The 23,712-nt window shown below is 44.7% G+C and overlaps 1 protein-coding gene across 1 annotated transcript in view; it reads right to left on the reverse strand.

Annotated features, from left to right (window-relative positions):
- The window catches only part of MPL (MPL proto-oncogene, thrombopoietin receptor), a 301,040-nt gene that overhangs the window by 193,750 nt on the left and 83,578 nt on the right, over positions 1-23,712 (reverse strand). Inside the window, exon 4 of the mRNA XM_069642442.1 lies at positions 11,766-11,920. Within this exon, the coding sequence (XP_069498543.1) occupies positions 11,766-11,920 (155 nt within the window). The remainder of the gene's footprint in view (positions 1-11,765; positions 11,921-23,712) is intronic.

Raw genomic sequence — 23,712 nt, forward strand, 5'->3', positions numbered from 1 at the left:
TGCCTTAGTTGAGGGGCGATTTTAGTCAAAAATAGATCAACTTATTTGTCAAATGCAGAAATCATGAGGGTCCCATTGTACATTTTCGCTCATCCCACTGATGGAGTACACAAGGAGGATAGTGACGGGAATCCTACTGAATTGCTTAAAAACAGTGGATGAATTAGTATCCAATCCGGTTAGTATAAGGCGAACAATAATTAGAAGTGACTGGGAATTAATAGTTGACACCACGTAGGCTTATAAAGTGCACAACTCATTCTCATGTCGGGACAAACCTAGAGGCTCCCTCCCAACCTACTTGAAACAGTTCCTGAATTCAAAGAGGCGAATGGAATTTCTACGATTCGGCCTATGGGAGAAATGTTAAGAGTCAAAAAGCAACGTGTTCCTTGTATGGCGATGAGCTTCGGCAGACATTGAGTCACGTTATGATCTCTTGTAAAGCAGTAGAGCTGATAAGGGAGAAATATTTGAAACGTATCCTTGACAGGAGAGAGTGGTAAAACAGAGAGGAATTTTGGGTGAGACTATCCTAGAGTCACAAAGTATTTTTAGCGATAAAAGTATTGAAACTGCTTGACAATTTAGGTCTTATAGTACTGTGGGGAGGTACAAAGGTACATGACCCAAGGTTTGGATAAGTTACAATTTATTTATGTAAAGTTTATAGTTGAGAAAATGGATTGATGTATTATTGTTTTCCTGTTTGGCCTGTTTGTGTATGTATGTACTATTCTGCTCTTCTTTTGTACATGTGATTAAAAATCATACATTTTTTGATTAAATCACAACGAATACAAATATTTTTTAAGAGAAGCTTTAGTACACAGGGGTATGAAATGCAGTGCGTCCAAAATGACCTCTAACAGGGTCCTGAAGGGGTGAGAATTATCCTATGGTTAAGCCTCCTGAATAGTAGTGGGCCTCTGCTTACAAGTGGGAGAAAGGTATGTCTGTGTTCACTGCTATAAAGACGGCACATTAACATATCCTAACCTCTGACCCCTTGAGAGGTGGGGCTAGGAATAGATGCCCCATGTTGGTGCGCTTCCTTCAGGGTGTTCATGTAACAATTGAGTAGGGGTGCGAGTATAGGGAGAAATATATATATATATAGCCACTGCCCTCTCAAACAAAAAAGATCAGTTGCTTTTCTTGTAACCCTGGAACCTGTTCTTTTTTGTACTGAAGCCACATATGCTGTAAATGTCATTATAACTGTTGCACTGTATATCCAAGCACTGTAACCAAGTAATTTCTATGTCATGTTCTAATAACCAAGTAACTAAGGAAGCTCCATTGTAATAGCGCCACGATGGCGGAGGGCCGCCTGTACGCTTTATAAATTCAAATAAATACATGAAATAGGCTCTTGGGGTACACCACAAGTTGAAGACAAGTCCCTTTACACTCACGCCAGAAAGAATACAAGTCTCTAGGGTAAAAGGTCAAAAGATTGCTTTCAAGGATAACAAGGTTTAATTGTACAAAAGACAAGGGAGAGGACTCTTTTCTGCCTGAATGATCATATTCAGTACATTATAAGAGTCCACAGCGTCACTAAGGATGTCCAGAGGGGATGCCAGGCTATGATTGGTTCCAGTCTCAGCCGTCTGTCGTTTCCCATGTGGGTCAGCTGGGCTCATCTCTCCAGGGACTGAAGGTACGGGTCTACACATGTTGCTGTTCCGAGGCTACTACTGTGAGCTAATGCTGCCACTACATCATTATGGCAGGCACCTGGGAGGCTCATGGATTGGCACCAGAGGGGAGGGAAGGAATACAATCATGCTGACCCACACATGTTGTGCTGTGTCTATCGTGCACCCCTTGCATACAAGGCTTCCACCCTCGTGTTGATCTATAACGTATCCCTCCCTGTACCTCGTACTACAAAGGGTGTATTTAAGGAAGATAGGACATGTTCAGATCTTTTATGACCATCGGTTCTATGGCTGGCTGGCCGATGGTCGCTCAATATCGTGGAATGCAGGGGTTCTTGGACTGGGTCAATGGTGGGTACTATTATTCCGTGTGGGCTGTGTGAGGGTTATAGGTCTGCTGTTGGCATGGCTGTGATTAAGGGGCGCCGCGAGGAGCCTGGTGCTGTCTCATGGCCTTGCAGGACGCCTTCCTTTCAGCAATATTAAATAATTGCAACAGTCAGGGGACAAGGGGACGTTTCTGTGAGAATTAGCAGCACAGGCTCGTCTGTCCGTTTGGGCCTGTTCAGGTTTCTCCGTTGGGGCTATGTTTACCACGCAGCCATGTAGGACTGAATGTGTCTACCATAACTACAAAATGGCGTCTCTTTATATGCACACACTAAGTCTATGCATCTGTAATGCCTGTGATATTGTGTCCGCGCCGGGTTTCTTTAGCACAGCCTTTTTTCTCCCCTAGCACGGCTGTCTATGGGATTCGCCTCACTCTAAAGCACCTAGGGGGGAGGGACATACTCATTTACATCCCAGCAAAGGGACAGACATGTTTGACTCTGTTGCTGTCAGCTAGAGCAGTTGGCTCATGCGGGTGAGGTGGGAATTGAATGAAAGCAGGACTGAGTAGAGACAAATGCGTGGCGAGGTGTTAAAGAGGACTCTTTGCTCAACTGTGTTGATTGGGGGTGAGTGGGGTTGTTGAACAGGACCAGTAAGCAGGGTCCACCTTTATCCAGGAAGTTAAGGACACCATTAGTGACTTAGATGTAGATTGCTTTGTCAGTACAGCCAAAAGACTGGATGCTGGACTGCTAGTCTTATAGAAGGGTTCACTCACAAACTATGATTAAAGGAGGAGATGGGGAGTGAAAGAAAGTGTAGAAAACAGGAGGGATGCAAGTAGAACGGGAAGACAGAGACAACCAGGGGGACAGTGAGAGAAAAGAGGGAGAGAAAAGATAGAAACATCAGTGACAGATGAATGAAGCAATGGGAGGGAACGAGTGAAGAAACGGAGAGGAGCAGGATAAAGAGTTGAAGGAGAGCGAAGGATATTCAGATGGAAATACTAAGAAGGGGGGCACATGCAAATGAGATGGGGATGGGGGAGGAAAAGAGGGCGTGAATGAGGCTGCAGAGACTCAGAAAAGTGAAAGAGGCTAGGGAGAGCTGGCAGGACATATATATAGAAAGGGAATTAGAGGGGGGTGTTGAGAGCAGTGGGCAGGCTTGGACTGGGAACCAAAAGTGGTCCTGGAAACGTTTTACAAAGTGGCCCCATATTACACCATGCAAATGAGCTTAGGGCCCTTTAGGAATGTGCATACGTAATGGAGGGGATCACACAGATACATTTGGATTCCAAATAATCAAACCAACTCAGGAAGATGGCAAAGTACTGTGTTATTAACAACTAGCTCTACCCAGCCGCGCGTTGCTGTGGCGCAGTCCGGTTAAATGGAAAAGAAAGAAAAGAGAAATCGCACGTTTCTAATATGCTTAATCTCACAATGCTTGTGGGTATACAATATTTTTTGTTGTTCCATTGTCTCTGTGCAGTCCTATCCCTCACCCACCCACCCCCACTCTCTCCCTACCCCCCCTCTCTCCCTACCCCCACCCATCCCACTCTGTCCCTACCCCCCTCTCTCCCTACCCCCACCCAGCCAACCCCCACTCTCTCCCTTACGACCACCCACCCTCCCCTCTCTCCCTACAATTTAATCAGTCTGATTAAGTGGAAAATAAAGAAAAGACAAAGCACATGTTTCCAATATGTTTAATTTCACAATGCTTGTTTTTAATCAATGGATCTGGCAGTTCTCAAGTTGAGGAAGTTTAAATTTTCCGGCGGCGCAACACATTCCTTTTGTTTCTGCATCACATTTCAGAGCCTTGCAATAAGGACACACTTCATATTTAGTATAGCGTGTGTTGCTTTTACGTTCAACAGATGGCACGGTTTTTCAAGAAAAGCATGTTTTAGTGTAGCGTGTGTTGCATTTACGTCCAACAGATGGCGCTGTTTTTCGAGAAAAGCATGTTTTTACCTGTCACAGGTGTGACATCTGTATGATATAGATACATAAAAACATGCATGTATCCGAATGCAACGTTGTGTCAAAATTTCAAAGCAATTGGTGAAGAACTTTCGGAGATTTAAGATTTTGAACAAACAAACATTTACATTTATATTTATATAGATTATCTAAAACAGGGAGTTACAACGAACATGAATGGGCGTACGCTTAATTTCTCTCATCGATCCTCACAAAAATCATAGCTTTTGAATTAAAAATATATCAGAGGTGACGTCATACTACGTGACAATACTGAAAAACCCATCAAAAGTCGGCATTGGCTAATGGGAACATCTAAGTGTACTGTCTATAGGAACTAGGATTGTGATTGTCTGCCCACTATCAGGTAGACAACATATGCCTACCTCTAAAACATGCCATCTTCAGAAACATCACATACACTGTTTTTTATTGGCTTTCAAATGATAAGGTCCTTTGTTATGTGGATTACTACAATTGGATGGCACGCTTGTGCCAGGTCTGGAACATTTGGTTCACTTAGCAGCACGTAAGCCCAAACCGAGGTGCAAGGAGATGGGGCACGACACTACCTCCCCACCCAATCCACCCATCATCTCTCATCACCCATGCCTTCTGCCATGAAGATTGTCTTTGAACTTGGCCTTTCACAGTATCTTTGTCTCTCGGAATACATGGGTGTGAGAGAACTCACTATCCTTTTCTGGGACTCCAGGTTTGAACTCTATTTTCATCTATGGCTTACGTGACATGAGACCACGATTTAGGCCCTTTTGCAGCTTTTACATGCTGCAAGTGAATTAAACCTGGCACTATTGGTGTTCTTTCTTTGTACCTTAACAAGGGATGATTCATCCTTTTCCCGTTAGCTCATTTCCAGAATAGATAGCTGACCTTGGCTGCTTCAGTCTTGACAATGGGCCAGACAGCCTCGTCTTGCAGCTCCACGATTCTACTTGTTCTTTCACAGCTTTCCAATCCCGCTTCATGGGGTCCTGGCTTACTAAATTAATGATACAGATGTCCAGCTTCTATACAATGGCGGCTTCGCCTGCGTTCTACCCACTAGGTATAGCCAGCATCTATGATGACTTAGTCTACCTTGCGTTTCATTATCTGTACATTTATTGAACTGTTGTATTTCTACAGCACGTCGTACACGTGTAATCGTCTTCCTTTATATTTGAGAGTTCACTCAATTCTTTACTTTATCATCAGTATCTTTAGGATCCATACATTCTTTTCATTCAGTATCCTGAGATGTCCCACATAATTTCTTTGATGTTGCTGGCTTCTTTTCTCTGCTCTTTCTCATATTCCTTCAGGGAGCTCCTCCCTCAAGTTATTATCCCTTCAGGGATACATTCGGTAGTGTTGTCTCAATGGGTATCTTCTTTGGAACACATGCTGCGGTACTGGCACACCTGCTGGTGTCAAACACAGCACAATCTCAATTTTTCAACCTATAGGAGGTCGGGGTGCTGGGTTTCCTGCCGAGGCATGCAGCTGCTCCTCTACACAAATGTATGCAGCGAGCAAGCCCAAACTCTCCACGGGGTGTGGGGGATTTGAGGGGTTCTCTTCCAAAAACATTGGGAAAATGGGTAAAAATACTAAATATGAATACACGTTTGTTCTTACACAGGGAGTAAAAAGTAGTTTTGCATCACACAAAAACAGTAAAATTACATATGTTAAGAGTGAGGAATAACATAGCATTATAACATGTGGCACGTGGGTGGGGTAAGGGGAGCAAGACACCAGGGTACCCACAAATGGTTAGAGGGCCACCAGGAAATCTACAGTTCCCTGTTGGCAGTGGACTTTGGGGTACGAAGAGAGAGAAAGGTGAGGCAAGGGAGATGGAGAGAACCAGGGGAGCTACTGTAGGAGAGCCAGTGTGGGAGAAGCTAGAGAGAGCAAGAGGGAGGCAAGGGAAATGGAGAGCACCAGGGAGCTACTGTAGGAGAGCCATTGGGGGAGAGGCTGGAGAGAGCAAGAGGGAGGCAAGGGAGATGGAGAGAACCAGGGGAGCTACAGTAGGAGAGCCAGTGGGGAGAGGCTGGAGAGAGCAGGAAGGAGTCAAGGGAGGTGGGGAACTACCGTAGGAGAGCCAGTGTGGGAGAGTCTGAAGAGAGTGCAAAGGGAGGCAAGGGAGGTGGAGAGAACCAGGGGAGCTACTTTAGGAGAGCCAGTGGGAGAGAGGCTGGAGAGAGCAAGAAGGAGTCAAAGATGGTGGGGTGCTACCGTAGGAGAGCCAGTGTGGGAGAGTCTGAAGAGACCAAGAGGGGGACAAGGGAGGTGGAGAGAACCAGAGGAGCTACTTTAGGTGAGCTAGTGTGGGAAATCCTGGGGAGAGCAAAGGACAGCAAGGGAGGTGGAGAGGACCAGTGGAGCTACTGTAGGAGAGCCAGTGGAAGAGAGGCTGGAGAGAGCAAGAAGGAGTCAAAGGAGGTGGGAAGCTACCGTAGGAGAGCCAGTGTGGGAGAGTCTGAAGAGACCAAGAGGGGGACAAGGGAGGTGGAGAGAACCAGGGGAGCTACAGTAGGTGATCTAGTGTGGGAAATCCTGGGGAGAGCAGAGGACAGCAAGGGGGTGGAGAGAACCAGTGGAGCTACTGTAGGAGAGCCAGGGGAGAGAGGCTGGAGAGAGCAAGAAGGAGTCAAGGGAGGTGGAGAGAAACAGGGGAGCTACTGTAGGAGAACTAGTGTGGGAGAGTCTGAAGAGAGCAAGAGGGTGACAAGGGAGGTGGGGAGCTACCGTAGGAGAGCCAGTGTGGGAGAGTCTGAAGGGAGCAAGAGGGAGACAAGGGAGGTGGAGAGAACCAGTGGAGCTACTGTAGGAGAGCCAGTGGGGGAGAGGCTGGAGAGAGCAAAGGACAGCAAGGGAGGTGGAGAGAACCGGGGGAGCTACTGTAGGTGAGCCAGTGTGGGAGAAGCTAGTGAGTGCAAGAGGGAGGCAAGGGAGATGGAGAGAACTAGGGGAGTGCGCGGCTCCGGAGCTATCCTCTTGATAAGGGTTACATTTCATGGCAATCTATCTGTTCCAAGCATGGTGTGCAAGGTCAAGGGTTATGAAGGCCAGGGGAGGCAGGAAAGAGGGCCCCTCAAAACCTGATAAAGCATATTTCCCTCTGGACTCCCACCTAAGACCTGATGACCCATGAAATGTGATGTACCTTATATGTTTGAGAAATGATTACTGGTAAACAAAATTCCAAAACATATCAATGGTTAACAACAAGCCTGCAGGGAAAAATGATGAAATGAGTTGAACTGCATGGTAACAATCGCATTTTAAAAAGTGGCGGGCACATACTGCCAACACTGTTTTAAATGTTTGAAATTTTTATAAGCTGTACATCAATTATAAATATTGTGTGTTTGAAACCTTTTATGATGTTTTTGAACTGCATGGTTGTATGGCCTAGTGTTGAAATAAAGCTATTTTGAACTGAATCAATAAGATTCTCAAACATTCCTTCATTTATACTATGCTAATGGTAATAATGGACAATTGTATACTAGAGAAAAAGAAAAAAGCACAAAAACAATTTTCTGTCCCAAATACATTTCATACAATAAACACCATAATCCACAGCCCTTCATGACTATCCAAAGTTTCTGCAGTCCGCTCTCTAGGCCAGGCATTACTTAAAAACCCAGCTTGCAGCATGTGCACACCATCACCCAACACAGCGCTTCTACCCTTTTTACTGTTATGTTTGTAACACTCCCTCATTGCCAGCTTTAAAACAGTTACACATAGATCCACCAACAAGTAAACAAACCCTACAGATGGCCCTATCAACATATTAAACTTGCAAACAACAACTGCCACTTACAAATATTCTGCAAATCCCTTGCAGATGCATTTCCCTTCCTTATCCAAAAAGATTGTACACACTGCTCCTATAAACGCACATATGCATTGTGCAGTAAAATTAAAGCATGAATGGAAAGAGAAGTAGGGATTACTAAGTGCACATACAAGCCCAGAAGTAAAGTGCTGAGTTGGGAGGCCACTAGCTACCTGCTGGGTAGAGGAGTTCCAAGGGCGTGGTACACGGCCGCCAGGTGGTAAATCCACATGGGTTTACGAGGGACCAGGTCACCAGTCTCAGTCGCAGTGGTATGAGTTAACAAGGAAGGAACTAAGTAAAACAGGACGTTTCCGAAAGAGAAAGACATGCCTCCCACTCTCTGTTTCAAAAAGCATTTGATAAGCACATTATAGGAGTTACAGCAGCAGAGGGTTCTAGCAGGGCAGAATTTAGGGAAACAAAGTTGTACATATTGTAGTCCTTGCAATTAGCAAAAGCCAATGTACACATTTTACAGCTGCAGCGATACAATCTCTGGGCTTCAGGTCAAGAATTTCGTTACCCACTCCAGTCTATTCTGGGAAGAGGCTAGTGAGGCAGCACCTTTTTCTGTTACTGTGCACTCTATGCAAGGGGAATTGAGATCATCCCCAACAAACAACTCCAAATCTTGGCTCTGTATGAGCATATGGTTTCATATATTGGCAGCGGTATGTTATTGGTAGCTTTACCACCAGGAGGGTCATGAATATTTAGCACCAATATAATATAGCTATCGCTTAAAACAACCTCAACCATCAGCTCATTAGGGTTGCTCGTCAATGGGTCAATTTCTCTTGCCTCCAGTATATTGGAGCATAAGGTCACCAGACCGCCAAACAGGCGACCTCTATTACCTCTTCAGGCAGGGTTGTTCAGACATGTGTAGCCATCAAACAGCACATCGCCCATCACCCAAAATTCTCATATCAGTATAATACCTTCGTCATACATTTTACAAAATGACTACCCTTCAGCAAGCATGTGGATGTGTCCTCTCGTATTCCAGGAGGTAATATTCACAAATCGCTTATTGGGGGAGATAGGAAAGACAGAAGCCACTCCCAATGAGATCTTGCAAGCACGTCCTCTGCTGATGTATTTTCCCATAGCTTTTGGTGCAGTGATTGCAGGTTTACCTATGGGCTTAACCCTAGCATCGACGTCAGCCGCCTCTGTTTTATTCTTCATTGACTGGAGCATCCTTGTATCTGATACTTGATCAATGTCATATCCCCATTTTAATAATGCGGTCAAGTTTCTTCTAATCAATGAGACAGATTCTATGTCGACGCAGTGAACACTAGTTACAGCAGAGATAAACCCATCTAATTGTACAACATAATCCATATCGGAACTCTACAAGACACGTAAAGGTGGCAAATGATTACCATAGTTCAAGTAGTGTACGCCGATTTATAGGGACTTGTCAATCTTTGAATAGGCGGGAGATGGTAAATGCCGTTTGAGAGATTCCTTCAGTTTAGATTCCCCCCCCTATGAACAAGCCTCCACTATGCCCCTTTTGGGCACGCCTCCACTTCCGTGACCATCCAAGCAGTTCCAATCGAGACGTTGCATACTGAGGGGCGGTTGTGAAGCCGCCTCTTTCATACTCTCCATTTAGATTTGCTGTTCTATTCTTAGTTCCCTATTCTTAGTTCTTTTCTGCCTTCTAGCTGCTTCTTGCGGGACCTCTTCTGTCCCGGGGCAGCTTTCGGCCACTCCTCTGTGGAATCCATTTTGATCTGGATTTTGAGGTGGACACTTTTTGGGTCATTTTTCCTTTTGTATCTTCTGTCTTTTCCTTCTTGCTTTTCTAGACAAAATAGAATCGTAGCTCACTTCATTTACCTCCCCCTGCTCTTCAGAACTTCTGAGATTCTCAGCAAGATGTGACTCCGTGGGATCCGCATTCTCCCTCAGGCCCTCATTTGGTGGTTGCTCTACAAGTACCCTTGTTTTATGACTATTTGATCTTGCTTTTGTTTTCTCATCACTTCTGATTTTGTTATCCACTGGACAGTCATCTGTTTGTCACGCATTGAAGTTTGTCATTGTGTTTCGACAGATATGAAGTTCTGTTCCATTGTTTCAATAACATTTTTAAAGCAAAACTGATGGTCCCATTTTGCACATTGAGGCCAACATTGCTTCAGCAGTGCTAACCTCATTTGATGTCAGCCAAATTCAGTATATTTTTTATAACATTCGCCTTCTCCGTCAAGCACTACCGTATGTACCTGACACTGATCGGGCTTCGGTGGTTGGAGCTCTGATCAATTCCAAATTAGATTATTGTAATGGACTTTTAGCCAGAGCCCCGCAAAACAGATCCATCGTCTACAAAAGGCGCAAAATGCCGGAGTAAGACTGGTGTTTGGCGCCCCTAAAAGCACTCCAACCTCAGGTTTCCGTCGCTCTCTACACTGGTTAGTGGTGGAAGACTGCATCAAATTCAAAATTGGGTGTCTGGTGTTTAAATTCTTAAATGGATTGGCACCAATTTACTTAACGAATAAACTGAAGCGGTACTACCCCACACAAGCTTTAAGGTTAGAAGATCAGTGTCTGCTCATTATTCCGAGGTCAAATTGTGCTACAAGAGGAGAGTGCAGCTTCTCAGTGGCTGGACCTACGTTATGGAACAGCCTTCCCCTGAATCTAAGAACGGCAAATTCTCTACTGACCTTTAGAGCAGGGTCAAAGACCTATTTGTTTAAATAGGTACCATCCCCATTTGACCCTTTGGTGAATTTCACTGGCATTAACAATCATCTGGCTGACTGGTCTATTCTATTTTGCCAATGTGTCTTCTGCGCCAGGATTCGATTTAGTTTGTTGTGCGCACTATATAACTATCTCAAAATTAAAATCAAATAACCCAGTCGACTCAACATTCAGCAAACTTTGGCTCCCTGCTTCATAAAATGACTCGTTGATAAGCCTTATTAGGCATGGTGAGCCAGACAGCCTTTGGTTAGGGAACGGCTTCACCGCCTTGGCCCATGAACTTCCATTAGCCACGTTCGATCCCTCAAGGTTATTATTGTCTATTTCATTCCCCGTTTCCACTTAAGTTCCAGTTCCTGATATAGTTAGGATTTCATCCTTGGCACAGGCACACTTTGCTGCTGCCTTAAAGTACTTTGTGATTTTTTTACTGTCCACACCAGGTGAGTTAGTTGGTTGCCAAGGTGCTGGGGAATCCTATATATTTTCTTTCCCTTCATTCGCCACGATGTGGGTCCCCTGGTTCTTTTGAGGGTGGGGGTTAGTATGCTACCGTTCTGTCACAAATTGTAGTTCCTTTTTGTCAGCGTTCCCAATTGGTAGCCCTGCGTGGATGGCGGGCTAAGACAACGGGGCAGACAAATCACTCATTCAAAGGTCTGGGTGATAGTAGCGGCCCGCACTCCCTCCCTGCAACCTCGACGGAGCACAGGCAGACCACTCACTGCCACTCCTGCGCCACGCTCCGCTCAGAGATGTGGCTTTTAAAACAAAGCTTCCTTCTCGGTCCGACAGGAATAATGAACAGTGAGGAAACACTGATTGCAGCAACACAGCATCTCTCCAGTCACAGGCAGACCACTCACTGCCACTCCCGAGGACAGAACTCCTAAGACACTAATGCGCACATTATCATAATAAGTTAAGCACTGCACCATCAGAGCCTGAAACACCCCAGGCTCATATTTGTAGCTGTCAAGCATAATTAAGCAATAAGCCCCAACCTGGGAGGGTATTAATGCTTCAAGTAATGCCCTGTGGCACATAGTTACAGGCCCGAGCGAAGGAAGGCCACACCCCCGCCAGGTACTAAATCAAAACAAGACACAAAACTATGGAAGAAGCGGAGGCACAGACAATGTGGCCCGGGCATTGGTGCCATCTTACCGTTTTGGTGGTTTCTAAGGAGTTTGTAGGTCGATAGCGCACGCTGTATTTGAAGAAGTCCTTATTTTCTTCGTCAGGGGGCTCCCAGGTCACATTCAGCTCTCTCGGTTTATCAGTGAAGGTGATGCAAATATTCCTTGGAGGGTCAATGAGTCCTGTAGGGGCAAAGAAAGGAGTGAACGTGGGTACATAAGTTCCTATAGGGTCAAGATAGATAACCCTGCCATTCACCCACCATTGAACACAGTCACTGGAGTGATGAGCAGTCTGAGTGGAAATACATCTTCTGTAAGGATGTAGGAGGCCTCCACCCACTTAACATGTGACAACTTTCTTTACCTGCAAGTCTCTGAAAAGGAGTCATTGAATTGTACGTTTGCCATCACCATTGAGTAAGAAAGGGTAAAGCTGATGACCATGTGGGATATCTGTGTGCAGTGCAGGTAGGGAATAGGCTCCCTGGTTCCGATATCCTGTCATATAAAGATCCATGAATACCAGTCCAGGCAGCCCACCTTCCTGCCAACCCACCTGCCCTCAAGTCATTCAGACCTCCCAGTGAAGGGGATGCGCGTTTCTCTGGCTATGAAGAGGGCATACAGAAGGTTACATGCTGGGCATACAGGCGATGGCAGACCAAGCCTGGGAGGTTCTGCAGCTGGGCTCCAGTTGAGACTAGATGTCAGTGATTTCCCATTGATCTCCTCACTGCACTCTTAAGTCCCTCTGTATCCATGACCTGTGACTGGGGAAGAAAAGGAGCACACTGAGTGTACCCAAAAGCCCCCAGAGGCGCTTTATATTTTGCAGCAGCACCCCGGGAAAATGTTTCACTTTTTCTATGCCCGAGGTCACTTGCTTTTGACATACAATGCTGATATTATGTGTCATTTTTGGACGACAGAAGACAGCAGGTAAAATGAGAATCGAGTGAAAGGACTAAGAGGATCGCAGCAGATGACACAATTTGAGCTTCTTTGGAACTGCCCAGATGCTGGAAGGAGAAGACCTTTTTAGGCTTCTAAAAAATGGACCTCAAACTTCCCAAAGACATATTTTACACCTGCTCTAACTGTGCAGCTACACAAGCGGTCTGATCAAGCATGTATATTGTGCTACCCACACCCTCAGTATCCAGAGGTACACAGGCCGTGAGAAGCAGTGAGATACCTGATGTGGCTGGCTACCAGAGGCAGCCAGCCGGCTGAAAGATAGCTATGCGGTAGAATGTGTGCCAGAAAAACCAGAACCCCAAATCAAGGTACACAAAGGGGGGAGCGAGAAAGCGGGATATCATTTAGAACAACCTATAAACCAAGTGGTTAATGCAATCTTTGAAGTTTCGCAATGGCCCACATAATCTCTCTGAGATGGCACTCAAACCTCTGCATGAGTGGCATAAGGAGGGTGTGCCGTGCAGTCCCTGGAGACAGGCAGCAGCCTGTGTCTATAGTGGAGGGCACGCTGTCGCTGCCACTTACATCCTCTCACCATCCTCAGAACTAGAGGTGCACTAGTAAACAGACTAGCCAGAGGCCTGGCAGATGCGTGACACTCTGGATTATGGGTGATATATTTGAAACCTTGATGTATGAAATGCTCAAATTAAAAAGTGCAAGTTCAAAATTTAAAAGATTAAAAATGTAGTGTGTCCCTATACTTGCTTTACTGTTATAGGAAATGAGTTCCCCACCCTATTTTATTTTGTGAGCTTTCATTCTGAAGATGTTTTTTATATGTCTCTGCTACCACTATTACAGATGGCAGGATCCACACTTGCCACAGCTCCCTTTTTTCCATCTTCCCTGCTGCTCACCCCCTCCGTTATTTTTTTAAAGTGTATTTTCTTCATTTTGGCTATGTCACCTGTATATTCCACTGCCTCTGGTGTTATTTCTCCTGCTCATTTTTTATGGATTTTTAAAAACCTTTTGCACAATATTTGAACTTTGAAGTGCCAACTAAATGTCTTTTGAGTTTAAGTTGTTTAGATAACTGTACACGCAGACACTGAGCTGTTGTTGTGTGCATCTGAATGGGAAGACAGTACTGGTCCTTGAGGTAGTGTGACCAAAAGGTGAGGAACAAGCAGCCATGTGCAATAATTTACCTCAGGGCGCGCTGAGGAGCTGTGCGGTTAGGAGAAGCCAGGAATAGGACTAATAGGTGGACTAAGTATATAGAAAAAGCATTCAGAGGAGGCGGGGCTATTACCAGGGCATGTGCCCCATCCCGGAACATTGTCTATGCCCCATGTGTAATTCTGAGTGTCCTGGGGATGGAGCACATCCTTTGATATGCCTGGACACTCACTCTGCCCTGGGTCAGACCCAGAGCCCAAGAGGAGCTGCTCGCCCAGGTGTAACCCAGTGCCCCTGGGAAGCTCCACATCCTGGAAATCCCTGTGCCAAGCCTGTGCCTCCGCCTGCCCAGAGAGTGTTCAACAGACAGGGATTCCGCTGAGGCCAATCTTGGCATGTGGAGAGTTGCATTTGATCATTTATAAAGCGCTGATTGGGCAAGATGAGTAACTATATGTTACACTACTCAGTATTTTAATATCACAAGCTAAAATCAGCAGGTCTTTAAAATGTGCTAACCGCCAGGACAAGGATATTGCTATCTGCCAACCCTACCAACTTTGTTTTCTGTCTACCTTCTTTTGCAACCTTTCCAACTTTGGTTCCAGTCTCCCTGTCTTTTGCAACTCTACCAACTTTGGTTCCAGTCTCCCTGTCTTTCGCAACCTCACCAACTTTGATTACAGTCTCCCTGTCTTTCGCAACCCTACCAACTTTGGTTCCAGTCTCCCTGTCTTTTGCAACTCTACCAACTTTGGTTCCAGTCTCCCTGTCTTTTGCAACTCTACCAACTTGGGTTGCAGTCGCCCAGTCTTTCACAACCCTACCAACTTTGGTTGCAGTCTCCCTGTCTTTTGCAACCCTACCAACTTTGGTTCCAGTCTCCCTCTCTTTTGCAACTCCCCCAACTTTGGTTGCAGTCTCCCTGTCTTTTACAACCCTACCAAATTTGGTACCAGTCTCCCTGTCTTTCGCAACCTTACCAACTTTGATTCCAGTCTCCCTGTCTTTCGCAACTCTACCAACTTTGGTTTCAGTCTCTCTGTCTTTCGCAACTCTACCAACTTCGGTTTCAGTCTCCCTATCTTTCGCAACTCTACCAACTTTGGTTCCAGTCTCCCTGTCTTTCGCACCTCTACTAACTTTGGTTCCAGTCTCCCTGTCTTTCGCAACCTTACCAACTTTGATTCCAGTCTCCCTGTCTTTCGCAACTCTGCCAACTTTGGTTCCAGTCTCCCCGTCTACCAACTTTGGTTCCAGTCTCCCTGTCTTTCGCAACTCTACCAACTTCGGTTTCAGTCTCCCTGTCTTTTGCAACCTTTCCAACTTTGGTTCCAGTCTCCCTGTCTTTCACAACTCTAGCAACTTTGGTTCCAGTATCCCTGTCTTTCACAACCTTACCAACTTGGATTCCAGTCTCCCTGTCTTTCGCAACCCTACCAGATTTAGTGGCAGTCACCCTCTCCTCCGGCTATGCTAGTTTTATTTTTTTTGTGTTTAATTGTATTACAATTTTTACAAAAACGTTCCCTTGGTTGCATGTTTAAGGGAGAAGTAAAAGTTTCCTCTGGGTTTTTTTTTTTTTTCCCCTTTAAAATAATCAATTTCTATTCGTTCCCCATTTGGTTTCCTTCCAACTGCAAGCTTTCAAGGAACTTGGCTGTTGCCACAGTCAATGTCGTGGAGTCTCCACTCATTAGCTTATTCCATCAGTCATCATCACTTGTGGTCAGATGTTTGAGTCCGTGTGGTCACAGGTAGATTGTTCTGAATTTGTCTGTACCCGGGCAGTGAAGGAGTAGGTGTTGCACTGTTTCGGTCTCCAAACTGTTACAGTACTGACAGTTGGTATCTTTCGACTGCTTTCTTTGGAATAGGATTTATTTCGTCTTCAAGACGTTCAAGCGTGCTCTTAGAAAAATTGTGCGTAGTCGTTTAACTGGAAATTTTTTCAGGTAATTTCTTACCTCATCAATCCTTTGTGTATTGATTGTGTGATGGGTCTGGGATGTGTACTCTTCTGCTTTTTCCAACGTGTCAATCCAATCTTGAGTTTTTAATTTTTTTTTCTTGATTTTTCCAGGAATACGTTCTATGTCCCATTCAGAGCATCCAATTTTTTCTGATTGTTCCAGTAATTTGTTGTACCAAGTCGTCAGCATTTGGTTTTTTTTGCTCTTCATTTCATCATGGAGGATATCCAAGATTTTTGGCCGAGGACTTCTTAGAATTTTTACCAGAAATAATAAGCTGTTTCTCTCTACTACAGATTTTAGTGATTGGATACTCAGTTCTCGTCGGATGACTGCTATGGGAGTAGAGCTCGGGAGTCATAGCACTTTGTGCCAGAAGACGCCTTCCAATTTTGCCCATAATATCGATGGAAGATATGTCATTGCCTCTGCCCCATAAGTTATGGCGGGTACCGCTTTTGCTTTAAAAAATTTGATTATTGGGAGGATTGTGAATTTGCCGAATTTTCTTTCCAGGGACAATGCTTGTGCTGCAAGTGTCTTAGTCTTGATGAGTGGGTGCTCTTGCATCGTTATTTCTATTTGACTATGAGATATTTTCACTCCCAAGTAGGTGAAGCTTTTTACTGTGTCCAGTTTGCGAACCACTGAGATCTTTTGGTTGGTTTGGATGATTTTTCCAGAATCATGATTTTGGTTTTTGTTGTATTTAGTTCCAAGTCGTTTTTCTTCAAGTAGGTTGAAAGACTGTCCAATTGCCGCTGAAGACCGATAGCCGTTTGGTCCAGCAATAAGATGTCGTCCGCGTAGAGCAGTCGTGTTACTTTCGACTCTCCAATTTTGGGAGGAAATGAGCGGGTGTCGTTTTCTGCTTCCACTATGTCTGCCATGTATGCCTTGTACAATGCTGGAGCCAGGGGGCAGCCTTGCTTAACCCCTCTGGCCGTTTGTATGGTTTTTGACAGCAGGCCGGCCTCATTGAGGCGTACTCTGATTGAAGTATCACTGTACAGGGCTTTGACTGGGTCTAGAAGTGATAATGGGCATTTTTGTTTTTCTAGTTTTCTCCATAGTTTGTTCCTGTTTACGTGGTGAAATGCTTGGACCAAATCAATCGAGGCTATGTATATTGTTGGATGACCCTCAAAAATTGTAGACTTCAGGATGCTGAGCATCATGATATTGGCAGAGGTGCTTTTCAAAACCTGATTGTAATGGGCCTGCTGTCTTTGCCTCTTTCTGCCATTCCCGGAATTCATCCAACACCAAGGAGCCGAAAAGCTTTCCCAGCACGTCCAATAGTGCTATCGGCCTGTAGTATTTTGGATCGTCTCTCAGGTCCTTCTTGTAGATTGGGACGATGTTTGCTGTTTTCCATGTAGCAGGGATAGATCTTGTAATCCTGCATCTTGTGAAGATTTCCGTTATTAACAGTACCCAGGTTTCTGCGTCCTGTTTGAGATCGATGTTTGAGATTCCGTCGGGACCTGGAGCACGGGAATTGTTTAGCTTCTTTATCTTCTCCAGAATGGCTTGCTCGGTGTGTACGATCCATTCGCTTGTGCCTCCATTGTCTAGTGTGTTTGCCTTTGGAGTTGGTTCCTTGAATAGATTGGTTAAGTGATCCAACCATTTGTCTTCAGAGACGCTGTTGGTGGTGGTCTTTTCTGTGACTGATGATTTATTCTTTATTATCGTCCAGAAATCTTTGGAGTTCCTTTTGCAAACTGTTCTCAACATGGTCTCTGCATCTTCTTGATACAGTTTCCATCGAGTTGATTGAAGGCATGACTTATCGTTTTTTTTCTGTTTGGTTGCCAAGTCAAGATTTTCATGTATTGGGTTTGTTTGAGCTCTCCTTATGACTTTTCTGAGGTTGGATTTCTTTAACCTCAGTTCTTCATTGTGTTTATGTAAATGAGTTTTTTCTTGTCTTCTTGTCTGTCTTGGATGTGAATACGGAATGAGAAGTGGGCAATAGTCCACTTTATCTGTGATATTGATATGTTGTATATGTTTTCCTTTTTGTAAGTCGCCGTGATGGAAATTATGGCTTGTGTTGTCAATTTTAGCCGGTTTCCTTGTGTGTTAGTTTCTATCTTTTGTGACATTGTTATCGGCGGACGTTTAGTTGTGTGACATGTTGCTGTTAATAGATTGTGGTCACTGCGAGTGGTTTTCACTACCTCAAAACTCTTGATTAGTAAATAAAGACCCTTAGAAGTGAAGATGTCATCAATTGTGCTTGTGTTTCCTTCGCTTTCCCATGTTGGGATCCTGGGTCTAGCTGTTTATAGAGAGTTGAGGTTATACAAATCACGGGATTCCATCAGTTCAGACCATGCAAGACCTCTTATTGTTGATTGCGAACTGGGGTTTGTTTTGTTTCGAGATGTATTTTTTATGCCATCAGGGGCTGGACAGGTGGCATTCAAATATCCATATATCAGGATATGGTCCACATTGTAAGATGTAGTTGCTACAGTTAATATTTTTTCTATATCGTTTAGAAATTCAATCGTTTTGTTTGCAGCTGGATTCCAGTAAATATTCAATAGGAGGATAAGGTCTTGACTTACTTTCCTCTGTGATTTTCCATCTTTCTCCCATTCTAACAATGTTGCTTGGATTACCAAGGACGATACCAGGTTGTGGGCTATTTGCAAACTTCTGCCTGTGCGGACGGCTATTAGGAGGCCTGATGTTGGACGACCTCTTTCCCCTTTTTGAGCTGGAGACATTAAGACATCAAAGCCGTCCATGCTAGGCGGAAATAATAGCCAAGTCTCTTGCAAAATGTATCTCACCTGGTTGTGTGAGGTGAGTATGGCCTCTGGTGTTCCATGATCCGATAGTGATAATTTGCTCCATAGTCTGTGCCGCAGTTTCAAGACCACGGACACAGCATGTGGGTTGCTATTTTCTAGTGTAGCGTGACAATACCGAGGGGAACCACGCCCATCTTTTTGAGTCTTTTTCAGCTGTGTCTGGGTAATCTTGGGTCAGGGATTTATCTCTCGTCGGGCATCTATCTTTTCCTCTAGTGGTCTGCGTGTGAATCAGACCCTTTGGTTTCCTGATTGGTGTTTTTTCTACGTTCCTGTCTTCATTTTTCCACTGTGCTTTGATATCGGAGTTTTCTCGCTGCTTTGTTCTTTCAATGTCTCTGATAGTCTGCATTGCATTTGGGCCTTTCGGTTTGCGACTTGCAGATCTTTCCTCTTCTTTTTTATCATTATCTTTCTCCGGTATTTGATTACATTTTCTTTTCTCTCTCACAGAGTCTTTTATGTTTGATATTCTCTGTGTCGGGTCCCATCTTTTTTTTTTGGTCTCATGGTTCCAGTCTTTTTCCGTTTTATTTCTGTTTTCTCCCTTGTGACCTCTTTCATCAGATGTTGTTTCTCGTAAGAGGTCTCCTCTTTTTGACATCGCCTGCCATCAGGAGCACGAGTTTCTTTACTGTTTGGGACGTAATGTGCAGGACGCTAATAGTGAAGTGTGATCCTTTAAGGTATCATTAATGGATCCATATAACACGTAGTACTTGCCAAATGGTGCTAAGGCGATGGTCACCGCTGACATGACCGGCAATAAGTCAGCCTTTTTTCCAGGTGAATTCCTTTCTTTTGTCTTTAAAGGTTCCTGTTCAAGCTTAGCTTTGTGTGGAGTAGAGAGGAGTGAGCGCAATGTGTCCACAAGGGCATCGTCCTTTCTTTGCTGAAGGGTCAAGTTCAGGCATCGGGTCGACTCTTTGTGTTTGATCATGTATTTGTAATTTAATATGGCCTCTGCCAGTTTTGCTTCTTCTTGATTTCTTCAATGGATTGTTTGGGGCCTCAATATGGTTTCTTGACTTTTTGTCTCCTCCATGGGTGTGGTTTCTTTACCTAGTGCCTGTTCTCTCGTTTTGTCATCCGACTCTTTAGTCATTGTTTTGTGGTCTGAGGTAGCTTCTAGTAATTTTACTTCTTCGTGATTTCTTGCGTTGATGGTTTTAGACTTTGATGCAGCTTCTTGATTTTTTTCCCCTTCTGTTGGTATAGCTTCCTTCTCTAATGTATTAGTTTTTTTTTTTCCTCATCATAAACCGCTAACGTTGGCTTCTTGTTTCTGCAGTCATTGGCGAGTTTGAATTGCTCCGTTGTAAGTTGAGGGGTCTTAGTTTGGCCGAATTGCCAACGTATTTGGGGCAAAAAGCAGCCACTTTCAGGTAATTGTGTTGACACTGATTGTTTGAGTGATTTTCTATGAGGAGACGGTGGGATTCCCTCAAGGATTTCCATGTCGGAGAGTTTGAATCGGTTCACTATGGGGGTTTTCCCTAGTTTCTTGAAGAACCTTCCAATCGGGTTATTTGTCTGGACTGTCAATTTACCTGTTTTCTTCGACTGTAACTTCGGTGGCAATTTGAAGTTGGGAGTTGATGAGCAAGTAGTGTTAACATTTTTGCATCCTTGGCTTTTTATGATTCGGTTACCCAAAGTTTCCTCTGGTTTGGGCTCAGAAGTGTTTTCTTCTTTCCCTTCGTCGTTTTGGTCGATAGGTAAATAGTTCGAATCTTTTCACCGTAGTATTTCGCCTTGATTTTCTGTTGCTGAGTAAGTGTATGTTTTGACCCAATTGTGTTCTCTCATCATGTTAAGGTCATCTATTTCTCGTTCGTCAGGATCTTCCAAATATGATATGGTTCCGTTGAGAGAATTGTTTTCTCTAATGTCTGTTAAGTTTGGATCCGGGCTTGATAGATCGGCTCTTGCTGTCACTGGATGAACCTCCATTTCGATTTGTGGTTTCTGACAGGAAGCATTGTTTTCTATTGTTTTCCTTTGGTTTGAGAAAGTCTGATCTTAAAACATCTTTCATCCTTTTTCTGTAGTTAAGTTATGCAAGTTTATTTCAGGGTTGTGTATGGTTTTGTGTGGTTTCTTTGACGTACCTCCAGGGGGCAGCTTACAAGGCACTTCTTCCTCCTCTTCGGTAGACATAAGGCTCAGCCCTTGCGGATCTCCGACGAGTTTGCCTGGCAACCCCTTCCTCTCCTCCTCGTGCTCTGCAGCTCGAGTGCCAACCGCATCGTCAGGAAAACTCTGCTCAGGGAGTTGCGAGGCCGCTTTTGTCATCTCCACCCCGCCCTCTCGCGTGGCCATCTTCTCTGGTGACCCCTCCCCACCCGTGCTCCCAGTCTCACCACGGGAAACCCGCAGCGCGCTGTCATCGCGGATGGGAACACTTCCGTAGATGCCCTCCGGAGCGCGGCTCTCGGTAAACACAGTTTCTGACTGCGTGGTCCCATTCCGCGATAGGCCATACTTGTGGGGAGATCTGAGGGGGGGAATTGGAGGTGAAAGGTTTGCTTTTGGCACTTTTTGGATGGTCGCCATTTCTCTTTGGGGGATACTTTCAGATGTTTTCTGTGCCTGAATTACTGCTGATGTTTTCATGGTTAAGAGGCCACTTCTCAGCAAGCGGCCTGATTCTTCAAAGTCAGTTGTCAACAGTGCTTCCACTAGAGGGGGAGTCTCCATAGTGGTGCAAATTTGTAACAGTTCCTGTTCCAATGAATTCTGTGCAATGGTGCTGCGGGATCAAAGGAGAGACCTCCCGCAGTCTCCCGCTTACACAACAATCGGTCTCTGTAGGAATATTTTAAAATCCTACCTTCTTGGTCCATGCTTGTTATAGTCTGATGGTCGCAGTTAAACGTCTCTGCTTCTCCATATAAGACGGCTTCCGATCCAAAATGACAAAATGAGCAGAAGCTTTTTATGGGGGAGGCGGAGAGTATGTATGCGAGACTCACACTTCTCCAATTCTCCACGTGTGATCTCCAAAAGTGCGTCGGCCCCGCCTAAGGCACAGTTTTACTTCCACTCATTTCCGTGGTGTTAGTCTGGGTAGACCTTCCGCCCACCAGAGCCAAACAGCAGCCCAACAGCACCGGAGTAGACATAAAACACCGCCCTTTACTCCGCACCCGGGTTTCACGCCGCAAGGGTGCTGGGCTCTGCTTTTTGTTTCCGGGTCTTGGGTCAGACGTCCAGGGGGGCGTGGCTTAGGGTTCCTTGCTGTTTAAAGCCACAAACACTGGCTTCCTGGTCCTCGGTCTCTATATGTAAATTGTCACTGATCCGCACATTTAAAGCGGGACACCACTGGAACGAAGGAATGCAGAATGCAGAGCTCTCCAGAGCCCCAGCAGCCCAACAGCACCGGAGTAGACAAAAAGCACCGCCCTTTACTCCGCACCCAGGCTATGCTATTGCCTCCGGAACGTCTCCCTTTACTTCGAAAACCCTACTAACATTGGCACTTTTGTACCCAGTCAGCAACCCTTCCAACTTTTGCGGCGGTCTCCCACTGATTCAACAACCATTGGCAGATTCCTTCCCATTCAGAAAACCCTAAAACCTCTGGCAAAAGTCTCCCAGTTGTTCGAACACTCTACTAACTTTGGCATTTTGCTCTCTTTCGACAACCCTTCCAACTTTTGTGGAGTTCTCCCACTCGTTCCACAGCCATACCACCTTTGGGGACAGTCTCACTCTTTTTATTATTATCTCTTTAGTTTGTCATTGCAAACTTGTAGCTATTTTGAAAATAGAAAAAACAAAAGAAAACATTTTACATCCTGTACAATTCGCAGCAGTTTCATAATAAAACATGTTAAAAACCGAACCTCAGGTCATTTTATACATTTGAAAATAAGGTATCAAACCATCAGTCTATCCGCCTTTCAGAGGTTCAGAATCCTCTGACCTAGTCTATTCCAGGTAGTAATTGTTCTAAAAAGCCTGTTATCATGAGTAAAATGCTCAGATGTGTCCCACTTAGGATAATTGCCCACCAATCGTCTGGCGACAAGACCATGTGCTGTCTAATGTATGTGTGTAGTCATAGTACTTCTAATCGCAGCCACTTTGGTACATTCCACCAACAGAATTCGAATTGTCTCCATATTTTCCGAAATGTTACAAAATATACAACATCTCTGGTGTAACGGCAACCAGCTCTTGTTCCCAGACTCCCTTGTGTTGGCAATAGGTTAAACCGGATTTGCATGAAAATCCTCCTAAAAGATTAATCCGGATTTTTCAGCAGATACCAAGAGGTGTGGTTCATTAGCTTATTTTCATTTCTAACATTTGTGTACACCTCATTAGACATGCACTGGTCTAAGGTGTTAATTCAGTACCATCTCCAAATTATTTTCTTAGTGTCTCGACGGTTTAAAATTAGCCCTGCCTCCTCATAGTCTGCTTCGCTCAAGATCTCCAGACATCCCTCTTTCCATTTAGCCAATTGAACAACATTTATATAGTCTTCCTGGGCTTTTAATGATCTTTGCAGAATGATCAGGGTTAGATATAATACCACCAGATCGTCTGCCTATAGTAGCCACTGCATTTATTGTCCTCCCTATTCGGGGAGAGTGGAGGAAGCCCTGACCGACACCATATCTTCGCTTAGGTCTGAGATATATAGGCTGAACAGAGCAGGGGCGTGCATACACCACTGCCTAAGGCCTCTGGTGGTGGGGATGTGCTTTGTTAGTTTGCATTGTTGATTCCAGCTGACGTATATAGAGGTATCGCTGTATAATTGGACAATAATGTCCAACAAGCTAGATAGGAGCCCCCACATCTTTAGTTTTGCCCATAGCTTTAATCGTGCTATACTATCAAATGTGGCCTCAACATTAATAAGGGCTAAAGAGAGCAGAGCACCATTAGTTACCGCGTTTTGTTTCAACAGATCTAATAAAATCCTGTTTAGAGTCGCACTGACTCCTCGAACAAAGCCTACTTGATTCTTATCACAATGGCCTGAGTTTGTCGCCCACCCTTGGAGGTTTCTCAAAACTTGTGATGCAACATTTTTCCCAGGTGTGTT

Source organism: Ambystoma mexicanum, chromosome 1q, assembly GCF_040938575.1.
Source record: "Ambystoma mexicanum isolate Mex_15411 chromosome 1q, UKY_AmexF1_1, whole genome shotgun sequence".
NCBI lineage: Eukaryota > Metazoa > Chordata > Amphibia > Caudata > Ambystomatidae > Ambystoma > Ambystoma mexicanum.